The 21,962-nt window shown below is 40.4% G+C and overlaps 2 protein-coding genes across 15 annotated transcripts in view; one reads left to right on the top strand and one right to left on the bottom strand.

Moving 5' to 3' along the window:
• Window positions 1–21,962, top strand: part of MRPL3 (mitochondrial ribosomal protein L3) — a 174,190-nt gene that overhangs the window by 132,205 nt on the left and 20,023 nt on the right. The window lies entirely within an intron of this gene.
• The window catches only part of NEK11 (NIMA related kinase 11), a 334,192-nt gene continuing 321,919 nt past the window's right edge, over window positions 9,690–21,962 (bottom strand). For 8 of the 13 annotated variants that reach the window (XM_058433722.1, XM_058433713.1, XM_058433712.1 and 5 more), the window contains one exon: window positions 9,722–10,598. In XM_058433722.1, the coding sequence (XP_058289705.1) occupies window positions 10,379–10,598 (220 nt within the window). In that variant the 3' untranslated portion in view covers window positions 9,722–10,378. Of the gene's footprint in view, window positions 10,599–21,962 lie in introns of all 13 variants that reach the window. The other 5 variants (XM_058433714.1, XM_058433709.1, XM_058433710.1 and 2 more) reach the window with 2 other exon arrangements.

A 21,962-nucleotide genomic window follows, 5' to 3' on the forward strand; every position in this document is an offset into this window, starting at 1 on the left:
CTGCCTCCCAGGTTCAAGCGATTCTCATGCCTCAGCCTCCCTGAGTAGCTGGGCTTACAGGTGCACACCACCACGCCCAGCTAATTTTTGTATTTTGAGTAGAGACAGGGTTTCGCCATGTTGGCCAGGTTGGTTTTGAACTCCTGACCTCATGTGATCTGTCCACCTTGGCCTCCCAAAGTGCTGGGATTACAGGTGTGAGCCACAGCGCCCAGCCCATCCTGCCTTTTTTATATGGGCTCTTCCTCAGGGCTACTAAATAGTTGATGAGAGGAAATTTTATAAGTATTCTAGCTAATCAAAGAGGAAGGAGCCAATCAAAATTTTACAATTTTTTTAAACTTTAAAGAATTAATGGATCCTAGGGAATGATCATCAATGGTTGCTAAAATCATGAAAAGACAACCAGTTACTGTGCACTTCATGGTGGAAGAATACATCACCTCCTATTAATTTTTCTTGCACAAAATTGAAGTTGAATCTCAACCTAAATATCAATTATAAGAAATATAAAGGTGCCCCTTTTTAAAATATCAGGAAGAGACTAGAATGATCCATGTAATAGTGGATTTGAGTTGGAGACATCAGTATTAACTCATGTTTAACTTAATATAGCTACATATGTTTATATAGGGAAATATTTGTAGATATGTACACACCTCTTTTATAAAGTCACTAATCTAATTTGTGAGGCCCCTGCCCTCTTGACCTAATCACCTCCCAAAGCCCCTACTTCCAAATGCCAGTAAATTGGGAGTTAGGATTTCGACATATGAATTTAGGGGGAATAAAAATATTCAGTCGATAGCAATCATGAAATACAATGAAAGTCTGAGAAACTCTCACAACAAAGACTAGCCTAAGGACACATGACATGACTCAATGGATTAGATAAATCTGAATAAGGCATAGACTTTGTCTAATGATAATGTATCAAAATTGGTTCATTATTGCAAGAAATGTTCCATAATAATGTAAGATGTTAATTATAGAGTAAATTAGATGGAGTAATGGGAACTCTAGGTACTATCTCCACGCTTTTCCTGTAAATGTAAAAAACTTTAAAAAATATATAGAGGAGATCTCAGTATATTGCCCAAGCTCGTCTCCAACTCCTGACCTCGAGCTATCTTGCCACCTGTACTTCCTAAAATATTAGGATTACAGGCGTGAGCCACTGCACCTGGCCTGCAAATGTAAAACTTTTTAAAAAGTTTGTTTTTAAAACACACGAGGATGCAATCAGTAAATCCTAGACTGAAGAAAGTTTACAAGAAAAATGACCTGGTTTCATTAATAAATGAATTACAAGGGAAAAAGAAACATGGTAGTAGACTCTATACATTAAAAGAGATTGAGGAGACATATCAATTGAAGCAACTGGGCTTTATTCGAATTTGAACAAACAAATTCAAATAGTGAGGGACATGAGAATACTGATTGGATATTTTATATGCAGGAATTATGGATAATTGAGATGTGATAGTATTGTTGCTATGTTTCTTAAAAGAGTTATCTTTTGGAGATACATATATTTGAATAAAGTTTTGCATGCTACAAAACTCTTTCAATGAGAGGATCCCCTTTGGTTCAGGAGAGGGAGAGAGGTAAGAGTGTAGTCTCACTTTTTAGGCAGGAAGAAAATGACAGCAAACATCTGCCATCTGACAGTTATTTTTAAGCCATTCCACTTAATCCTCATGAAGTTTTCCAGGTGCTTTGAATGCAGAGCCAAGGTTGAGAACTACCAATTTAGAAGACTATACCATGGTGGGAGTGGGGAGGAGATGCCACCAGCAGAGAGCTGTGAGCTAGAGGCTGTAATTTTACCCAGTTACTTCCTGAAAGTGCTAGATACTGTTGCTTATTATTATGATTATTATTATTAAGCATTCACATAACCTAAAATCCCATTCAGGAGCCTTAAAGGAGGTGCATTTTCTAGAAGCTAACACTGTTTTTGGTTATTTGCAGGTATAGCATCAAAACTATCCACTGCTCTGTTATCTGGAGTTCATTAAGTAGATCTATTTCACGCTATCAGGACAGAATTTTTCAGACACCTGAAGCTCCATGCCTAGACCTTTTATTTATTTATTTGTTTATTTTTATTTATTTATTTATTTATTGATTGATTGATTGATTGATTGATTGTGGCAGAGTCTTGCTCTCTCGCCGAGGCTGGAGTGCAGTGGCGTGATCTTGGCTCACTGCAACCTCCATCTCCCAGGTTCAAGCAATTCTCCTGCCTTGCCCTTCCCAGCAGCTGGGATTACAGGCGCCCGCTGCCATGCCTGGCTACTTTTTGTATTTTAGTAGAGATGGCGTTTCACCATGTTGGCCAGGTTGGTCTCGAACACTTGACCTCGTGATCCGCCCACCTTGGCCTCCCAAAGTGCTGGAATTACAGGCGTGAGCCACCGAGCCCGGCCGCCTAGACCTCTTTAACTGAATACCCCACAAGCACCCCAAACTCAAAACACCCAGAAATGAACTCAGTATTTTTCCCACCGCCCAATCTGCATGTCTTCCTGTATCCCCAGCTCTGTGAATGACCTATCTCCTGCCCAGTCACCCGTGCTGTAAAACTACCAGTCCTCACAGACCACGCCATCACTCCTCTACCCATCCAGTCAGTCCTCAATTCTTTCTCATGATCTCCCCTCAGGATGTCTTGACTTCATCAGATGCAAGTCAGGCCTTCATCTTTTCTCACCTGGACAAACATCCTGCCTTTCTGTCCTGCCTCCACTCTCACCCTTTTCAAACCTGCTCTCCACCTAGTGCCATGATATCAATAACTTTGCATGTTCATCAATAACTTTGCAGTGGCTGCCCCTAAATACAGGACACAGCAGAGCAAATGTGACAGCATATATCTGAGCTTTGCCTTCTGTATTGGTGATGTTTTGCTGAAACATACTGTAAAATGTGTTAACACCATCACAAGAAACATTCATTATTTCACAGTATCTGTAGGTCAGGAATTAAAAGGGGGTGGTTCTAGCTCAGAGTTTCTCATGAGGTTTTAGTCCAGATGTCAGCCAGATCTGTAGTCAAATGTAGGCTTGACCAGGGCTGGAGAATAATCTGTAGTCAAATGTAGGCTTGACCAGGGCTGGAGAATATGCTTCGCATAGCTCACTGACACAGCTGGCAAGGTGGTGCTGGCTGTTGGCAAAATGCCCCAATTTTTTATCCCATAGATCTCTCCATAGGGTTGCCTATACTTTTTTTTGTTTGTTTTTTTCTTTTGAGACGGAGTCTCGCTCTTTCACCCAGGCTGGAGTGCAGTGGCGCAATCTCGGCTCACAGCAGGCTCCGCCCCCCGGGGTTCACGCCATTCTCCTGCCTCAGCCTCCCGTGTAGCTGGGACTACAGGCGCCCGCCACCTCGCCAGGCTAATTTTTTTTTGTATTTTTAGTAGAGACGGGGTTTCATCGTGTTAGCCAGGATGGTCTCGATCTCCTGACCTCGTGATCCGCCCACCTCGGCCTCCCAAAGTGCTGAGATTACAGGCATGAGCCACCGCGCCCGGCCGCCTACACGTTCTTACAACATAGTGGCTGGCTTCCTCCAGTGTGGGTGATACAGGTGAAATCCGTGTGTTTTATGATCTAGTCTCAGAAGTCACACACCATCACTTCTACATTATTCTGTTGGTCACACAGGCCACCCCGAGGCAGTGTGGGAAGGATCTACACAGGACGTGAATACCAGAAGTGAGAATCACTGGAAGTCATGTTGGAGGCTGGCCACCATCCCCTTCTCTCTAAACCTGACATTATCACTCTCACATTTCGTGTTCCACCAGCACCAAAAGATTTTAGATTCCCAGAACCTGTAGGGCTGTGTCTTCCATCTTTGTGTTCCTCATGCCTGCAAGATCTTTTCCTCCCTTTTATTTGGTGACAAATATCATTCAAAATTGTGTGCCTATACTTAGTGCCTGGTACAGAATGGGAGCTTAACACATGTTGAGCTGAAATCCAAAGAATAGAATTAGAAGGGATAGTCCAGGTAGGCTCCATGCTGTCATCCCACATTACCTTGAAATATGCTGAAGGCCAGGAAAGTCAGAGTTTGTGGCTCACCTGGGCCATATTGAAAAAGGGTATCCATATTTTTTCTAAGAAGCCACTGAATAATTTAACTGGAGACAAACTTCCTCCAGATTTATAAAAATCAATGCCAGAAAGAAAAAAAAAAAGCCCAAGGATTTGATTTAAAAAAAAAAGTGTTGGAGGAGGAATAAAGAGAGTGATGTCAGGAGAAGGAAGACATGTTGGTTAGCTTATTGACATAATAATGCCACATAACAACCAACCACAAATCCTGAATAGCATGCAGCAAGAAATATGTATCTCTTGCCTGGGAGTTTGTACGTCACCTGGAGTAGCTCTGCTTTGCTCTGCAGTGGCTGAGATGACTTTGTGTCACTCTATGGGTTGGCTGGGGTGGCTCTGTTCCGTCTCTGTCATCCTCCTATGATAGACAGGCTGGCTGGTGATGAGGGAGATGCAAAAGAACGTATCCAACTGCACCGACACGTTTCTAGCCCCTTAGTACATTCCTCAGCCAAAACAAGTTCCATAGCCAAACTCAGAGTCAAGGAGTGGGGAAATATTGAGAACTACAAAGTTATAAGGCAATAGTCAGGGGTTTAGGGAGGGGTAAATTGGGACTAAAAATTCAAACTATCAAAGTGGGAAAAGCCACAATATTTGGGGAAGAAAAAAGAATGTTTCTAGCTGTTAAAGATTGTCTCCTGAACTAAACCTAAAAATCTACTTTGAAAATATTCCTACTGGGGCCAGGTGCAGTGGCTCATGCCTGTAATCCCAGCACTTTGGGAGGCCGAGGCAGGCGGATCACCTGAGGTCAGTAGTTCAAGACCAGCCTGGCCAATATGGTGAAACCCTGGCTCTACTAAAAGTACAAAAAATAATAGCCAGGTGTGGTGGCACGTGCCTGTAATCCCAGCTACTCAGGAGGCTGAGGCAGGTGAATCGCTTGAACCCGGGAGGCGGAGGTTGTGGTGAGCTGAGATCGCACCACTCCACTTTAGCCTGGGCAACAGAATGAGACTCTGTCTCAAAAATAAACAAATGAAATAAAAAAGAAAATATTCCTATTGGTGTCAAGTTTTCAATTCTGTATAAATGTTAATAACTATGGTACTCCTAGTGAATATTTGTGTATTATTTTATAATGTATATTTGTTGAACCAAATTTCTGAACTTCCTTCTAAAGTTAAGGAAAACTTGAGCATCCTAAGATTTCTGGCAATGATGAACACTGTGGCGTTGCAGATTCATGAAGTGGGTTGAGGCACTGAAAGAAAGCAAGGCTGGTCTGGAGAGTCCACTGACTTGCCTTCCAGAGCTGTCTTCCTCATGGTTCTGTCAGCTCTCAGCTGGCTCTCAGCTAATTTCTTGTCAAGTGCTAGCTGAAAATGGCTAAAAGTGTTTCTCTTTCAGGGTGCATTTGGATGGTAATTATAGAAGCCTAGAAACCTAAGGAAGTCTTCAGGGATGAATCTCCAATGGTGGAAGATGAGGCAGCTTGATAATACATTTAATGATTTTTTTCCTCAAGGTTGAGAACATTTTATGGCATTTAAAGCACTTCTGCACATTAGGCTGAATCACACTGGCAATTTCATGTGATTCAACCTATTGTATTATTTACTCTTTACAGCAATCTTCAGACACAGGCAGGAAACAGATTCAGGGGAAATCACTTACTTGCTTTAGATCACACAGTAAATGGTAAGAGTAGGCCTGGAATCCAAGTCATCTGCTATCAAGTTCAGTTTTTTTCCTTACACAGGTGTGGCAGAAGTACTTGAAAACTTTTTTTTTTTTTTTTTAGAGACAGAGTCTTGCTCTGTCGCCCGGGCTGGAGTGCAGTGAAGCAATCTGGGCTCACTGCAAGCTCCGCCTTCCGGGTTCACGCCATTCTCCTGCCTCAGCCTCCTGAGTAGCTGGGACTACAGGCGCCCACCATCACACCCGGCTAATTTTTTTTTTGTATTTTTAGCAGAGACGGGGTTTCACCGTGTTAGCCAGGATGGTCTCGATCTCCTGACCTCGTGATCCGCCCGCCTCGGCCTCCCAAAGTGCTGGGATTACAGGCGTGAGCCACCGCGCCCGGCCTAAAACATTTTTTTGCTCTGTGTCCACCCGTGCCTCTCTCCTTCCCCCAGCACCACACCTTCTCCTTCTCTTTGCCTGTTTCTGTTTGTCACCTTAGTGGCCTGGCCCCATTCCCTTCTGATACACTAGCTAGTGAACCCATCATCTTGAAAGAGGAATGTGGTATATTTCCACCTGTTGAGCTACTGCTTAATTTGTCAGCCTCCTTTACTCTGAGCCCACTGTGTGATGGCTGGACTCTTATAATATACCTAGGGCTTTGCTCCAATTTCAGCCCCAAAGACATTAAATAATTAACTTCCAGCACTCTCCTTTGTGTGCTTTATCTCTGCATCACCCGAAATAGCTGGTGGCATTTCCTCTGTATAAATAGAAAGCAGAAAGGTCAATTGGCAGTTTTGAAATATATATGTATATATTTTTTTACAAAGCAGCAAGCTAGCAGGGTCCCTTTATTTGCTCATACCTGTGACTGTTTCATAACAAGAAACTTTCTCGTTTAACTCCTTAGTCAATTTCCCCCATCATCTTGCAGTTGGATCGTTACTAATACAATTTGAAGTGGTTCAAAATTAAGACTGAGCAGAGCTGAAAGAGAAAGCATTTTCTCAGTGGTGATAAGTAAAAGATTTAACATTCAAGTAATGTTAAATCTTGTTCCCCACTCCCACCCCAGTGAACCAAATGAAAGTAAACTTGAGTGAGCTTCTCCTTAGAGGCATGGAGCTATGATTCAAAATGATATTTCTTCCTAGCTCTTTTTTCTTTTGAGCCTGATGAAGTGCATAACACAAATCCCTGGAGAGTAAGCTGTTTTTAGTCTGCACCTGTCTTCTAAGAACCATGTTCTGAAATGCAAGATAGGAATGTGAACATGTTTGTGAAAGAGACTATTTGAAAATCTAGCTATTTCCTCTTAGAACCCAGCACACTAGTTTTGTCCTGTTCTAATGTTATAGAAACCATCAACAAGAAGATTCAGCAATTTTTATTAACTGGGGTTATATTATGGTCCCCGCTCTTCCAGTCATATTTGCAATCTGGTTGGTCACAAAAGGGCATGTGAGCTCTGGGGAGCATTTTCTGGGGTGAGGTCTCTTCCCTGTTAATGTGATGGCAATTTGCATGCCCGCTGTCAGCAGCAGTGTGGTCACATGCCCCCATCATCCTTGGTTTCCCAGGGCAAACCTGATTTTCAGTGTTCTACCATGGCAACAACCATGGGTCATAGATTTTGACCTGGGAAACACACCTGAGTTCCAAATTCTAAAAAGTCTCAGATCCCACCTCCAGAAGCCAGTATTTGAGGTCTGCTTTTCCTGCTGCAATCACAGGGGCTGTGAGAGCACAGACATGCTCCTGACCCCCAGCCTCCCAGCCAGGAATAATTCTCCTGTATGCAGGGAGGGAGGGTGAGAATGAGCATCGTTAGCTTTGGGAAGAGGCAGAATGAAGATTTGTGCAGCCCCCAAAACCTCTCCATAGTGTAAGGGAGTTGTGGGAACTCAGAAGAGTGATGTTCATAACCCTTGAGCACTATAGAAATTGTGGGTTCACCTGGGTGGTTCCTTTGGTTGCTTGGCAGGGATAGAAGTGGAGCCACAGGATAGAGCGTTAGGGCACAGTGGCCATGCCCCTTTGTTTTTAAAATAAGCCCATTAAGTTCTCTCAAGTTATTCACACTGACTCCCCTACCACTACTTGTTTATATTCGCTGTGAAGCATTTGAAGTCTTTGGACCCTTCTTTGAAGTCCTCATACCACCTTCCAAGATGTGAGATTAATTAAACCCCCAATTAAGAGCAGCCAAAACACTGTTCCAAAAAGAGGGAGGGAGAGAAGAGAGACAACAGAAAGAAAGGTCTTGAACAACGGTTCTGTGTGGTACCAGTGGCATTGGCACCACCTGGAAACATGTTAGAAACCCTGACCTCTTGAATCAGAAATGCTGGTGATGGAATCCACCAATCTATGCTTCAACAAGCACTCCAGGTGATTCGAATGCATGCTCAGATGTGAGAATCACTGGTCTAAAAGAGTGCATCATGCAGAAAGCACAGCACCACTGAAAACAGCTTAGTAAGATAAAGAATCTCTTAGTTTCCTCAGTTATCAGCAGGAGGCAGAAAAGTGAATAACAGTACTGTGGGCATCAAATTCACCCAGATAATTCTGAAACAATAGATATGTTTTAGCCCCTTATCTTCCCAGAGAAGGGAGTGGGGTGGGTCTTGGTATTGACAAAGATTATCTCCTTGACCAAACTTTAGACAGGCTCTTTTGAGCCCTCTTTTTTGTGAGGCCTCATTCTTGGCTCTGTCTTCAGCCTGCCAAACCCAGTTTTAGCAAGAATTCTGGTAAAGTCAGTTTATTGAGAATCCCCCACATTTGATAGCTGATCACCCTCAGTATCTGATCAAATTCCTCATCACCTGCCCTCAATCTCTGATGACCCTGGCCTGCCTCCAGCAGGAATCTTAAGTCAGTTTAGCAGGAATCTCCCTGCTATGGTTTGAATATTTGCCCCCTCCAAAACTTATGTTGAAACTTGATCCCCAAAGTGGTGATGTTGGGAGGTGGGGCCTAGTGGAAAATGTTTGGATTGTGGGGGAGCACCCTCAAAAATAGCTTGCTACTGCTCTGGAGTAGTGAGCTCGTTCTTGCTCTCCAGGCTGGATTGTTTCTTGTGGGAATGGATTATTTCCCCAAAAGGTGGGTGTTATAATGCCAGGACACCCCTCAGGTTTCCCCATCTTCGTACTTGTCCACTTCCCCTTCATTGCTGTGTTGTGATGGAACACGATAGCTTTTGCCAGAAGCCAGGCCGTTGAACTTCTCAGCCTACAAAACCGCGAGGTAAATAAGCTTCTTTTCTTTATAAATTACTCCGTTTCTGGTATTCTTTTACGGCAACACTAAACAGATGAATACAACCCCCAACCTTTGAATACTCCTCTTAGAAATTTTCCATCCACCAAGGCCCCTATCCTGCTAATTGGCTATTAATCTCTAGTTTGCTTCAGCAAAGAAACTTCAGAGTTGAGCCCAATGCCTCTCCCATATTGCAATATTGTTGATACCTATCAAAATAGTCCTGATTACAGTCTTTTTGCCATTTCAATAAATGTCAGAATAATTTTTTCATTAACAGTATATTTAAATGTGTCTATGTTTAAAAAGCTTCACAAGCAAATCTAACGTAGCTCCATGGTTGAAAATTCTGATAGACAGTGGTTAAGAGTATGGATTCTGGAATGAGACAGACCTGGTTTGAAATGCCAGCTCTGCTGCTTGCAGCCGAGTGACTAAGCAAATTACCTAACCTGAGCATCTCTCTTTCTCTGTTGTGTCTCTCTCTCTCTTTCTCTTTCACTCTGTCTTTCCCGAGTTAGTGAAAAGATCCAATGAAGGCCCTTAAACTACTAAGCACAGTACTAGTACCCAACAGGCACCAAATTAACCAAATATTACTGGCTCTAAGTAATAATTATCAAAGGATGGATATGTTACATTCAATAAGAAAGTTTTACATAAGGAAAAGATAAAATAGGTGATTTATTTTGTAACTGTGAAAACTATGTTTATTTTGAATACAAATCTTGAATTATCTATGGATGAGTTTGAAATAAATCATAGAAGAGAATCACTTTTTGGATTTTTAATCCAGGTCCTCGTGTGTGTATGAAATACACACATATCTTCCTTGTTAGTCATGGAAGGGCAAAAGTGGACCAAAAACAGGTCAGCTAAGACAGGCATGTCTGGCTTCTGGGCTGTAGCTCAGCATGTTGTAGGCTAGGGTCCAGTGACCTTCACCGGCAGGCTGCCCACAGTCCATGAGACTCTAGGCAGTCAGGCACTGAGTTCTGTCCTCCAGCTGAAAATGATGAAGAGCACACAGCTCCTCCCCGGTCATCGTCAGGGTGACTCAATCCTGCTGGAAGCCCTGAGGGCACACATGAGAGAAATGCTTTTCAAGGGAGCCAAACTTGATCTATAAGCTTATCTCAGGGTATAGTCCAAATAACACTTATGACTCCAAGCGTAGGCAACCATGCTTACTACTCTCTAAAGAAGCCAGTACTTCTGACGAGGAATTGAAAGTCAAGATGAGAGCTCCACTTTTGTATCCATTCCCCATAATAGAGTTCAGCTTATATGTTAAATGAATTTTCACATAAATTTGTCCACTTGAACTCCTGCTTCTTTTTGATAGTTGCCTAGAGATGGTTCTGGAGAGTAGGTTCTTTTCCCATCGTGATCAGCAACTGCTCTTCAAAGTACAGGAGCTGGTCCACTTCAAAACAGTCGCTGGCTCGAGGCACCACTTTTTCCAAACACTCCCGGATCTCTGCTTCGCTAGCATTCTGATGCCTTGCTCTCTTGAGGTAATTATAGACCTCTTCAAATACTTCTGTCCCCAGCTTCTGCATGGCTGATCTGTCAAAAAAGTTACAAAACATTACGAAGAGTTATACATTAAGATCACCTGCAGGAAAATGTGCTTTTAAGTAATTGATTTTACATTGTCATTCTGGGATTTAGAAAAAAAGGGAGAAGAAAAGGCACAATGTCTCCACACTAAACATTTAACAGTATTCAACAAATAATGCCTCAATGTCTATCATGTGCCAGGTACCCTTCAAGGAACTGGGAATATAGCAGTAAACAAGTTAGGCAAAGTCCTGCTCTTGTGTGTGTGTATATGTATAATACACAGATATACACACAGATGTGTTTATATAAACGTATATACACATATACACATAAGATATCAGATGGTTCTAAGTGCAATGAAGAAAAAGCAGGGTGAGGCAGGCAGGAAAATCCTTCTGAGGAAGTGTCATTTGAGCAAAAGCTCTCAGGAAGTAAGACAAATACTAGGGGCAAGAGAATTTGGGCCCTAAGGCTAAAACATATTGGAAAAATAACAAGAAAACTATTGTAGCTGGAGTTAGTAGAACAAAGGGAAACAGGATGGTGGAATATAAAATCCAGAAATAGTTAATAATAACAAAATAATAATGAGGAGGAGGAGGAGGAAAATGAGGGGGAGAATAGTTTTATTTGCCACTTGCCAGGTCCTTTTCTACTCACTTTGCTGTTTCAGTCACACTTAACCTTTACAACAGTTTTACAAAGGAGGCAATTTTTTAAATCCCTATTTTACAGATGAAGAAACTGAGGCTTAAAAGGGGTAAAGTTATTTGGCCAAGTTTCCACCAAGGCCAACATTCATTTTTTCCACACTTCCAGTGTTTGTCCATATGTCAACATAATCTTTATGTTATAATCATATCGCCATATCTGGTATGTTTATTTCACCGTTGACTATTTTCCTCTATCTCCATAAAGGGTCACAAACTAAAGACCTGTGGGCAAAATTTGGCCCATAACATGTTTTGTTTTGCAATACCATGTTTTATCTTCCTTTATTATTTTTAAATGTTTTAATGTGAATGTCTTTATGTGGGGCCTGCAAGCACTCTGTACTCTGCATTTTCTGACCGTCTTTAACCTACCTCCCCTATCTTTGATCATCTTATACCAGGCTGCTTCTCATAGTTCTTCTACCCACTTAACTCAAGGGCATTCAAGTTGGTGGATTTTGTTTTGCAGTTCTTCACAGTTGTCCTTTTTAATGGCTCCATATTGTTCCACTGAATTTATGTGCCAATATTTACTCCATTTTCCCTTCACCAAACAATGAGCTTTTTTTTGCTCCTTTTCACTATAACATAGTGTGAATCTCTCATCTTTAGATATTAGGCTTTTTCATTTTAGGGGAATATTTTATGACATCAAATTTTTAGGAGTTGGGGTATTATGTGTGTGTTCACTCTAAAAATTTATATGTGTACTTACGGTTTCTGCACTTTTCTCTGAAGAACAGAGAAAAGGGTAAATATATGTTGTGCTTGATTAAATGATAAAAATGTTATGGGATTGAGATTATTAGGTCAAAGTGTATAAATATTTGTGTGACTTTAACTTGAAGAAATATTAGTTTTTCTTCATTTCAATGGATTTGGTAAAAAGAAAAACCAGGATGTGTATTTTTTTTTTTGGAGACGAAGTCTCTGCACTGGCATGATCTCAGCTCACTGCATCCTCTGCCTCCCAGGTTCAAGCGATTCTCCTGCCTCAGCCTCCTGAGCAGCTAGGATTACAGGCGCCGCCACCACACCTGGCTAATTTTGGTAATTTTGATAGAGATGGGATTTCACCATGTTGGCCAGGCTGGTCTCGAATTCCTGACCTCAGGTGATCCCAAAGTGTTGGGATTACAGGCCCACCTTGGCCTCCCAAAGTGCTGGGATTACAGGCGTGAGCCACCGCGTCCGGCCTTTTTTCACAATTTTTGAAGCATTAATGCTTAACAGTAATGATGGTAATGTTGATAATAACATTGGAGACATTAGTCACAGACTCACTCATTTTATAAGCTTTTATTGTTCAGTGTTATTCAACCTTGTAATCTCTAAATCATAGGATATGTGTTATGTATTGTGGCCTATAAAGAGATGAATAGGTAATTCTTCTAGTTGTGGTTTAAAGGCTAGTCATGACAATGCAAGACATAAATTTTTAATTTTAACTAACATTTCTATAGCCCTTTAGGGCTTGCAAAGTGCTTTTGCATTCATTATTTCAAATGCTCCTTGTGAACTAGGCAATTCATTGAACATTTGTCTTCATTTTACAGATGAGAATAAGTAGGTTTTTAGTAGCCTTTCACAAGCTCACACAGTTAGTGTGGTAGAGTTTGGACGCAAATGCTGATCTTAAAACACCAGATGCTGGAGAAACCAGCAGCCCTAGGCTCCACAATAGGTTTCCCACCTTCTGTCATGAGATTATTAGGACTGATTTCAGCATGCCTAACATCCCTAGTCACCTCAGTCACCCCCTAAAATCCAGGTTTTTCTTTTGCTGACATCTACCAAACCCTGGTCATTCCCTTCATACACTGATTACTTCAGTGACTAGCCCACTCTTTCTTCCACCTTGTACTCTTGTCATCATTCTTAACTTCTGTATTCTTGCTGTCTCTGGTTTTGAACTACCCCACATTCAGCCATCATTTCTTTTACCCTAACTGAGTTGCCCATTCCCATGATCATATCAATTGACCTCATCAGTGCCAATGACTACATGACCTCTGAAATTGATTTCAAGCCTCCTACTCTCTAATCACCCCCTCAGTGCCCTCCTACCATACTTACCAGCTAATCTTCCACTTCATGGTGCCTTTCACTTTGACTCTACCCCCATGATAATAATTACTCACTTCTTTTGTAACCTCATATACTCACTCCCCACCTACCTCCTCACAGTTAATTTCATGGCCTGTCATCATGACCATTATCTCGCAAATACCTTTGACTTTTTCCACCCCTTTTCCCTTTGTTTGGCAAAAACCTAATGGTTAAACTCAGTCATATACCTAGTTGATGGCTGTACCCAAACGAGAATATTTATGGAGAAAAGCATCCAAATATACCAAGTCTCTCATTTAAGATGGTAATCTTGATTCAGAATGGCGCTCTGCACTGCCCAAGGATCTTACCGTATTTCCCCAGTATGTTTATTTTCCTCCCCAAATGACTATTTCAAATGTTTTCCTTTATTCTTTTAAAAAACATTTTATTTTTGATTTTTAAATTGTATTATGTATATCTGAGGTTTCCAACATGATGTTTTGGGATACATATAGATAACAAAATGGTTACTATAGTGAAGCAGATTAACATATCTATGACCTCACATAGTTACTATTTTATGACAAGAACAGCTGAAATCTACTTATTTAACAAAAATTCCCAATACAATTTTATTAATTTTAGTCCTCATATTGCACATTAGATCTCTAGACTTGTCCATCCTACGTATCTACTGTTTTGTATCCTTTGACCTACATTCCCTCATTTCCTCTCCCCTACCAACCCTGCCTGAGGTAACCATTGTTTCATTCTCTATCTCTGTGTACTTGAGCTCTTTTTTTTTTTAAATATTCCATGTAGACTTGAGGTCATGCAATATTTTTATTCCTATGTCTGGCTATTTTTCAATTAGCATAATGTCCTCCAGGTCTATCTATATTATGGCAAATGACAGGATATCCTTTTATAAGGCTGAATAATATTCCATTGTATATATATGCCACACTTTCTTTATCCACTTCGCCATTGATAGACATTTAGGTTGTTTCCACATCTTGGCTATTGTGAACAGTGTTGCAATGAACATGGGAGATATCTTTATGAGGTGGTATTTTCTTCTCCTTTGGGTATATACCCAGAAGAGGGATTGCTGGGTCATTGGTAGTTATACTTCTAATTTCTTTAGGAACCTCTGTATTGTTTTCCATAGTGGCTGTACCAGTCTACTGTCCCCCAGCAGTATATATTAGGGTTCTCTTTTCTCCATACCAACATTTGTTATTTCTTCTTTTTGATAACAGACATTCTTAGGGGTGTGAGGTGATATTCATAGGTTTTAATTTGCATTTTCCTAATGATTAGTGACCCTGAGCACCCTTTCATATATCTATTGGCCATTTTTATGTCATCTTTGGAGAGATACCTGTTCAGGTCCTCTGCCCATTTTAAAAATTGAGTTATTTGGTTTTTTGCAGTTAAGTTGTAAGAGTTTTTATAAATTTTGGATATTAACCACTTATTAGATATGTGGTTTGCAAATATTTTTTTCCCAGTCTGTAGGTTGTCTTTCCCTTTGTTAATTGTTTCCTTTGCTGTGTAGAATCTTTTTAGTTTTACGTACTCCCATTAATTTATTTTTACAATAGATCAGAATAAAAATAAATCAAATAGGGAATAAAAAATATAGAAAAAAATTAATCAAACCAAGAGTTGGTCATTTGAAAAACAAAACACAATTGACAAAGCCCTAGCTAGACTATGAAAAAAAGAAAAGATGCAAATAATAAATCAAATCAGAAATAAAAGTGGGGACATTACAACAGATGCATCAGAAATAAAAAAGGATTATATCTGTCCCTGTGCAAATCTCATGTTGAATTGTAATCTCCAGTGTTGGCGGTGGGGCCTGGTGGGAGGTGTTTGGGTCTTGGGAGCTGTTCCCTCATGGCTTGGTGCTGTCCTTGTGATAGGGAATGAATTCTCACAAGACCCGGTTATTCTAAAGTGTGGCACCTCTCCCCTCCCCACTCTCTCTCTCTTGCTTTTGCTATGTTACATGCCTGCTCCCACTTCCCCTTCTGCCATGAGTAAAAGCTCCCTGAGGCTTTCCCAGAAGCCAAGCAGATGTTGGTGCTATGCATGTACAGGCTGGAAAACCATAAACCAATTAAACTTCTTTCTTTATAAATTACCCAGTCTCAGGTATTTCTTTATAGCAATGCAACAATAGTCTAATACAGAAAATTGATACCAAGGAGGGGGGCATTGCTATAAATATTCCTGAAAGTGTGGAAGCAGCTTTGGAACCTGGGTAATAGGCAGAAATTGGAAGAATTTAGATGGCTCAGAAGAAGACAGGAAGATGAGGAAAAGTTTAGAACTTCTTAGAGACTGGTTAAATGGTTGTGACCAAAATGCTGATAGTGATATGAACAGTGAAGTCCAGACTGAGAAGGTGTCAGATGGAAATGAGGAACTTACTGGGAACTGGAGCAAAGGTCACAGGTGTTATGCCTTAGCAAAGAGCTTAGCTTAATTCTCTCTATGCCCTAGGGATCTGTGGAAGTTTGAACTTCAAAGTGATGATTGAGGGTATCTGGTGGAAGAAATTTCTAAGCAGCAAAGCCTTCAAGATGTGTCCTGGCTGCTTCTAACAACGTATGTTCAGATATTAAAGAAATGACAAAATTTGGAATTTATATTTAAAAGGGAAGGAGAGCATAAAGTTTGGAAAATTTGCAGCCTAGCCATGTGACAAAGAAAGAAAACGCTTTCTTGGGGGGAGAGAAATTCAAGCAGGCTAGGGAGCAACCACTTGCTAGAGGTATTTGCATACCTAAAAGTGGGTCAAGTGTAAATATCCAGACAATGAGGAAGAGGCCTCAAAGGCATTTCAGTGACATTCATGGCAGCCCCTCCCATGACAGGCCCAGAGGCCTAGGAGGGAGGAATGGGTTCAGGAGCCAGGCTCAGGGACCCACTGCCCTGCACAGCCTCGGGACACTGCTCCTCACATCCCAGCTGCTCCGGTTTCAGCTTTGGTTCAGAGAGGCCCAGCTCAGGCCAGAGCTCCAGAGGGTGCAAGCCATAAGCTCTGGCAGCTTCTACATGGTATTAAGCCTGCACTTGCACAGAATGCAAGAGTGCAAGTGGCTTGGAAGCATCTGCCTAGGTTTCAGAGAATGTATGCAAAAGCCTGGTGTTCAGACAGAAGGCTGCTGCAGGGGTGAAGCCCTCACAGAGATACTCTACTGGGGCATTGTGGAAGGAGAATGTAAGGTTGGACCCTCACCCTAGTTCTCAGCCAATGACTTCACCTATTTTCTCAAATGGAAAACCAAAACAATCACATAAACATTCCATTTTCCCAGTACTCAAACTGCCCATTTATTTGGATCAGTAACTATATACTTGGCCTCCTCTTCTGTGCCTAACTAAGGGATCCTCCCTGCTCCTATCAAAGACAAAACTCTACCTGAATGCTCTGGATCCTGGCCTCTGTCACCATCACAGTGACATTCCCTCCTGCAGTCATCTTCTCTCTTTACCTCACAATCACTTTCTACCTCTACTGGATCATTCCTGTTAGGGTACACGAATGACCTGCTATATCTTTTCCTAAACAATAAAACCTCCTTTAACCTCCACATGCCCCAAGGCTCATCCCCTTCTCAACCCATCACTTTGATCTCTATTCCCATCAAAACTTCTTGAAAGAGTTATCTTTGTTGTTTTTTTACTGCACACTCTTTCACAATCCCCTCCTCTTGAGTCTTGGCCCTCTCTTTTTCCCTAAAACTACTCTCACTGTGGTATCAATGACTTTCATATGGCCAATTCCCCTGGTCACTTCTTTGTATACATATATTTTTCCTTTTTAAAAATTGAGGTAAACGTCATTTATCATAAAATTCCTGTTGTTTATAAATTGGCCAGTCTGAAGTATTTCGTTATAGCATTGGAATAGAGTAAAATACTTAAATTTTCTATGTCTTCGGTTTCTTATATTTAAGTGGGGATTTCATACACAGACATACACGCATGCATATACACACACACACACCCCTTATCGTGATAGCTATTATTTTACTATCATGCACGTTATTGTTGCTTTCTCAGTGGTGAACAGCATAGCAATCCTATTTCTGTTAAACTGGAAGCCTCAAACAATTTTGTAGCTCTATCTTGGTTAAGATACTATTTTAGATTTTTTAACTTCTCTGGATGAATTTGAAAAAAAAAAAAAAAAAAAAAAAAGACACCAGGAGACTAATGACACAGTGGGAGTGAAAAATATGTAATTTCTTAGAAATAATCATGAAATCCTGGTTTACCAGAAAGCCTTAAGAGAACACAGGCTCAGCTTAAGGAAACCCTGAAGATGATTTTATGGAATATAAGAAATCCCTGCACATCAAATATGTGTGAGTCACTGCAGGAATGGAATGGTACAATGTATTTTACCTTTAATATTGTCATTTCAACAATCATTTGGTGCTAACAAGCAAAGGGAATCTTCATTAACGATACATTTTACAGAAAGAGGTTTAAAATTCTCCATGTGTAGTGTTTCAAATGGCTGTCTCTGAATCAGGTGGGCAAACACAGAACAGCTCTCTCTCCAGAAGCAGGCAGGTATAAACTGGTAGAGGCTTCCATAGCCTGCAGCATGCCCAGACAGAGCATGTGCTTTGAAGGCCTCTTTCTGTCAATGGCACTTCCCTCTTTCTCAGTTCACCCTGGGCAGGATCCTGAGTGCAAATGTTGGTTTAATATACTGTTAAAAACCATTTCTAAAAGGATTATTTTAATTGTGACTTAAATACCCACCATCATTCATAATTATAGTAAATGTAAATGAACTAGACTCACTGACTAAAAAACAAAATCCAGCTAGGTGTTGTTACAAGAAATATACCTATAACATGAGGGCATTGAAAGATTGAAAGTAAAATAATTTTTGACAAAGCTACCAGGCAAATAATAACCAAAAGCAATCTAGGGTAGCCATATTAATATGATAAAAATACATTTTAAGTTAAAAAAGCATTATTAGAGATAAAGAAAGTCACTACATAATAATTCCATTCACAAAGAAGAAAAAAAGAATTCTAAATGAGCATGCATCTAATAAAACAGAATCAAAATACATAAAGGACTACAAAGAGAAACTGTAAGATATATTCTCACAATGTTGGATTTTTTTTTATTGTACTTTAAGTTTTAGGGTACATATGCACAATGTGCAGGTTTGTTACATATGTATATATGTGCCATGTTGGTGTGCTGCACCCACTAACTCGTCATTTAGCATTAGGTGTATCTCCTAATGCTATCTCTCCCCCCTCCTCCCACCCCACAACAGTCCCCAGAGTGTGATGTTCCCCTTCTGGGTCCATGTGTTCTCATTGTTCAATTCCCACCTATGAGTGAGAACATGCAGTGTTTGGTTTTTTGTCCTTGCGATAGTTTACTGAGAATGATGATTTCCAGTTTCATCCATGTCCCTACAAAGGACATGAACTCATCATTGTTTATGGCTGCATAGTATTCCACGGTGTATATGTGTCACATTTTCTTAATCCAGTCTATCGTTGTTGGACATTTGGGTTGGTTCCAAGTCTTTGTTATTGTGAATAGTGCCGCAATAAACATACGTGTACATGTGTCTTTATAGCAGCATGATTTATAGTCCTTTGGGTATATACCCAGTAATGGGATGGCTGGGTCAAATGGTGTTTCTAGTTCTAGATCCCTGAGGAATCGCCACACTGACTTCCACAATGGTTGAACTAGTTTACAGTCCCACCAACAGTGTAAAAGTGTTCCTATTTCTCCACCTCCTCTCTAGCGCCTGTTGTTTCCTGACTTTTGAATGATTGACATTCTAACTGGTGTGAGATGGTATCTCACTGTGGTTTTGATTTGCATGTCTCTGATGGCCAGTGATGATGAGCATTTTTTCATGTGTTTTTTGGCTGCATAAATGTCTTCTTTTGAGAAGTGCCTGTTCATACCCTTTGCTCACTTTTTGATGGGGTTGTTTGTCTTTTTCTTGTAAATTTGTTTGAGTTCATTGTAGATTCTGGATATTAGCCCTTTGTCAGATGAGTAGGTTTCAAAAATTTTCTCCCATTTTGTAGGTTGCCTGTTCACTCTGATGGTAGTTTCTTTTGCTGTGCAGAAGCTCTTTAGTTTATAGATCCCATTCATCAATTTTGGCTTTTGTTGCCATTGCTTTTGGTGTTTTAGACATGAAGTCCTTGCCCATGTCTATGTCCTTAATGGTAATGCCTAGGTTTTCTCCTAGGGTTTTTATGGTTTTAGGTCTAATATTTAAGTCTTTAATCCATCTTGAATTAATTTTTGTATAAGGTGTAAGGAAGGGATCCAGTTGCAGCTTTCTACATATGGCTAGCCAGTTTTCCCAGCACCATTTATTAAATAGGGAATCCTTTCCCCATTGTTTGTTTTTGTCAGGTTTGTCAAAGATCAGATAGTTGTAGATATGTGGTGTTATTTCTGAGGGCTCTGTTCTGTTCCATTGATCTAAATCTCTGTTTTGGTACCAGTACCATGCTGTTTTGGTTACTGTAGCCTTGTGGTATAATTTGAAGTCAGGTAGCGTGATGCCTCCAGCTTTGTCCTTTTGGCTTAGGATTGACTTGGCGATATGGGCTCTTTTTTGGTTCCATATGAACTTTAAAGTAGTTTTTTCTAATTCTGTGAAGAAAGTCATTGGTAGCTTGATGGGGATGGCATTGAATCTATAAATTACCTTGGGCAGTATGGCCATTTTCAAGATATTGATTCTTCCTACCCATGAGCATGGAATGTTCTTCCATTTGTTTGTATCCTCTTTTATTTCATTGAGCAGTGGTTTGTAGTTCTCTTTGAAGAGGCCCTTCAAGTCCCTTGTAAGTTGGATTCCTAGGTATTTTATTCTCTTTGAAGCAATTGTGAATGGGAGTTCACTCATGATTTGGCTCTCTGTTTGTCTGTTATTGGTGTATAAGAATGCTTGTGATTTTTGTACATTGATTTTATATCCTGAGACTTTGCTGAAGTTGCTTATCAGCTTAAGGAGATTTTGGGCTGAGACAATGGGGTTTTCTAGATATACAATCATGTCATCTGCAAACAGGGACAATTTGACTTCCTCTTTTCCTAACTGAATACCCTTTATTTCCTTCTCCTGCCTAATTGCCCTGGCCAGAACTTCCAGCACTATGTTGAATAGGAGTGGGGAGACAGGGCATCCCTGTCTTGTGCCAGTTTTCAAAGGGAATGCTTCCAGTTTTTTCCCATTCAGTATGATATTGGCTGTGGGTTTGTCATAGATGGCTCTTATTATTTTCAGATACGTCCCACCAATACCGAATTTATTGAGAGTTTTTAGCATGAAGGGTTGTTGAATTTTGTCAAAGGCCTTTTCTGCATCTATTGAGATAATCATGTGGTTTTTGTCTTTGGTTCTGTTTATATGCTGGATTACATTTATTGATTTGCATATGTTGAACCAGCCTTGCATCCCAGGGATGAAGCCACTTGATCATGGTGTATAAACTTTTTGATGTGCTGCTGGATTCGGTTTGCCAGTATTTTATTGAGGATTTTTGCATCAATGTTCATCAAGGATATTGGTCTAAAATTCTCTTTTTTGGTTGTGTCTCTGCCAGGCTTTGGTATCAGGATGATGCTGGCCTCATAAAATGAGTTAGGGAGGATTCCCTCTTTTTCTATTGATTGGAATAGTTTCAGAAGGAATGGTACCAGTTCCTCCTTGTACCTCTGGTAGAATTCGGCTGTGAATCCATCTGGTCCTGGACTCTTTTTGGTTGGTAAGCTATTGATTATTGCCACAATTTCAGAGCCTGTTATTGGTATATTCAGAGATTGAACTTCTTCCTGGTTTAGTCTTGGGAGAGTGTATGTGTCGAGGAATTTATCCGTTTCTTCTAGATTTTCTAGTTTATTTGCATAGAGGTGTTTGTAGTATTCTTTGATGGTAGTTTGTATTTCTGTGGGATCAGTGGTGAGATCCCCTTTATCATTTTTTATTGCATCTATTTGATTTTTCTCTCTTTTCTTCTTTATTAGTCTTGCTAATGGTCTATCAATTTTGTTGATCTTTTCAAAAAACCAGCTCCTGGATTCATTAATTTTTTGAAGGGTTTTTTGTGTCTCTATTTCCTTCAGTTCTGCTCTGATTTTAGTTATTTCTTGCCTTCTGCTAGCTTTTGAATGTGTTTGCTCTTGCTTTTCTAGTTCTTTTAATTGTGATGTTAGGGTGTCAATTTTGGATCTTTCTTGCTTTCTCTTGTGGGCATTTAGTGTTATAAAGTTCCCTCTACACACTGCTTTGAATGTGTCCCAGAGATTCTGGTATGTTGTGTCTTTGTTCTCCTTGGTTTCAAAGAACATGTTTATTTCCACTTTCATTTCGTTATGTACCCAGTAGTCATTCAGGAGCAGGTTGTTCAGTTTCCATATAGTTGAGCAGTTTCGAGTGAATTTCTTAATCCTGAGTTCTAGTTTGATTGCACTGTGGTCTGAGAGACAGTTTGTTATAATTTCTGTTCTTTAACATTTGCTGAGGAGAGCTTTACTTCCAACTATGTGGTCAATTTTGGAATAGGTG

This window comes from Hylobates moloch, unplaced genomic scaffold (assembly GCF_009828535.3).
Source record: "Hylobates moloch isolate HMO894 unplaced genomic scaffold, HMol_V3 SCAFFOLD_22, whole genome shotgun sequence".
In the NCBI taxonomy this organism is placed as follows: domain Eukaryota; kingdom Metazoa; phylum Chordata; class Mammalia; order Primates; family Hylobatidae; genus Hylobates; species Hylobates moloch.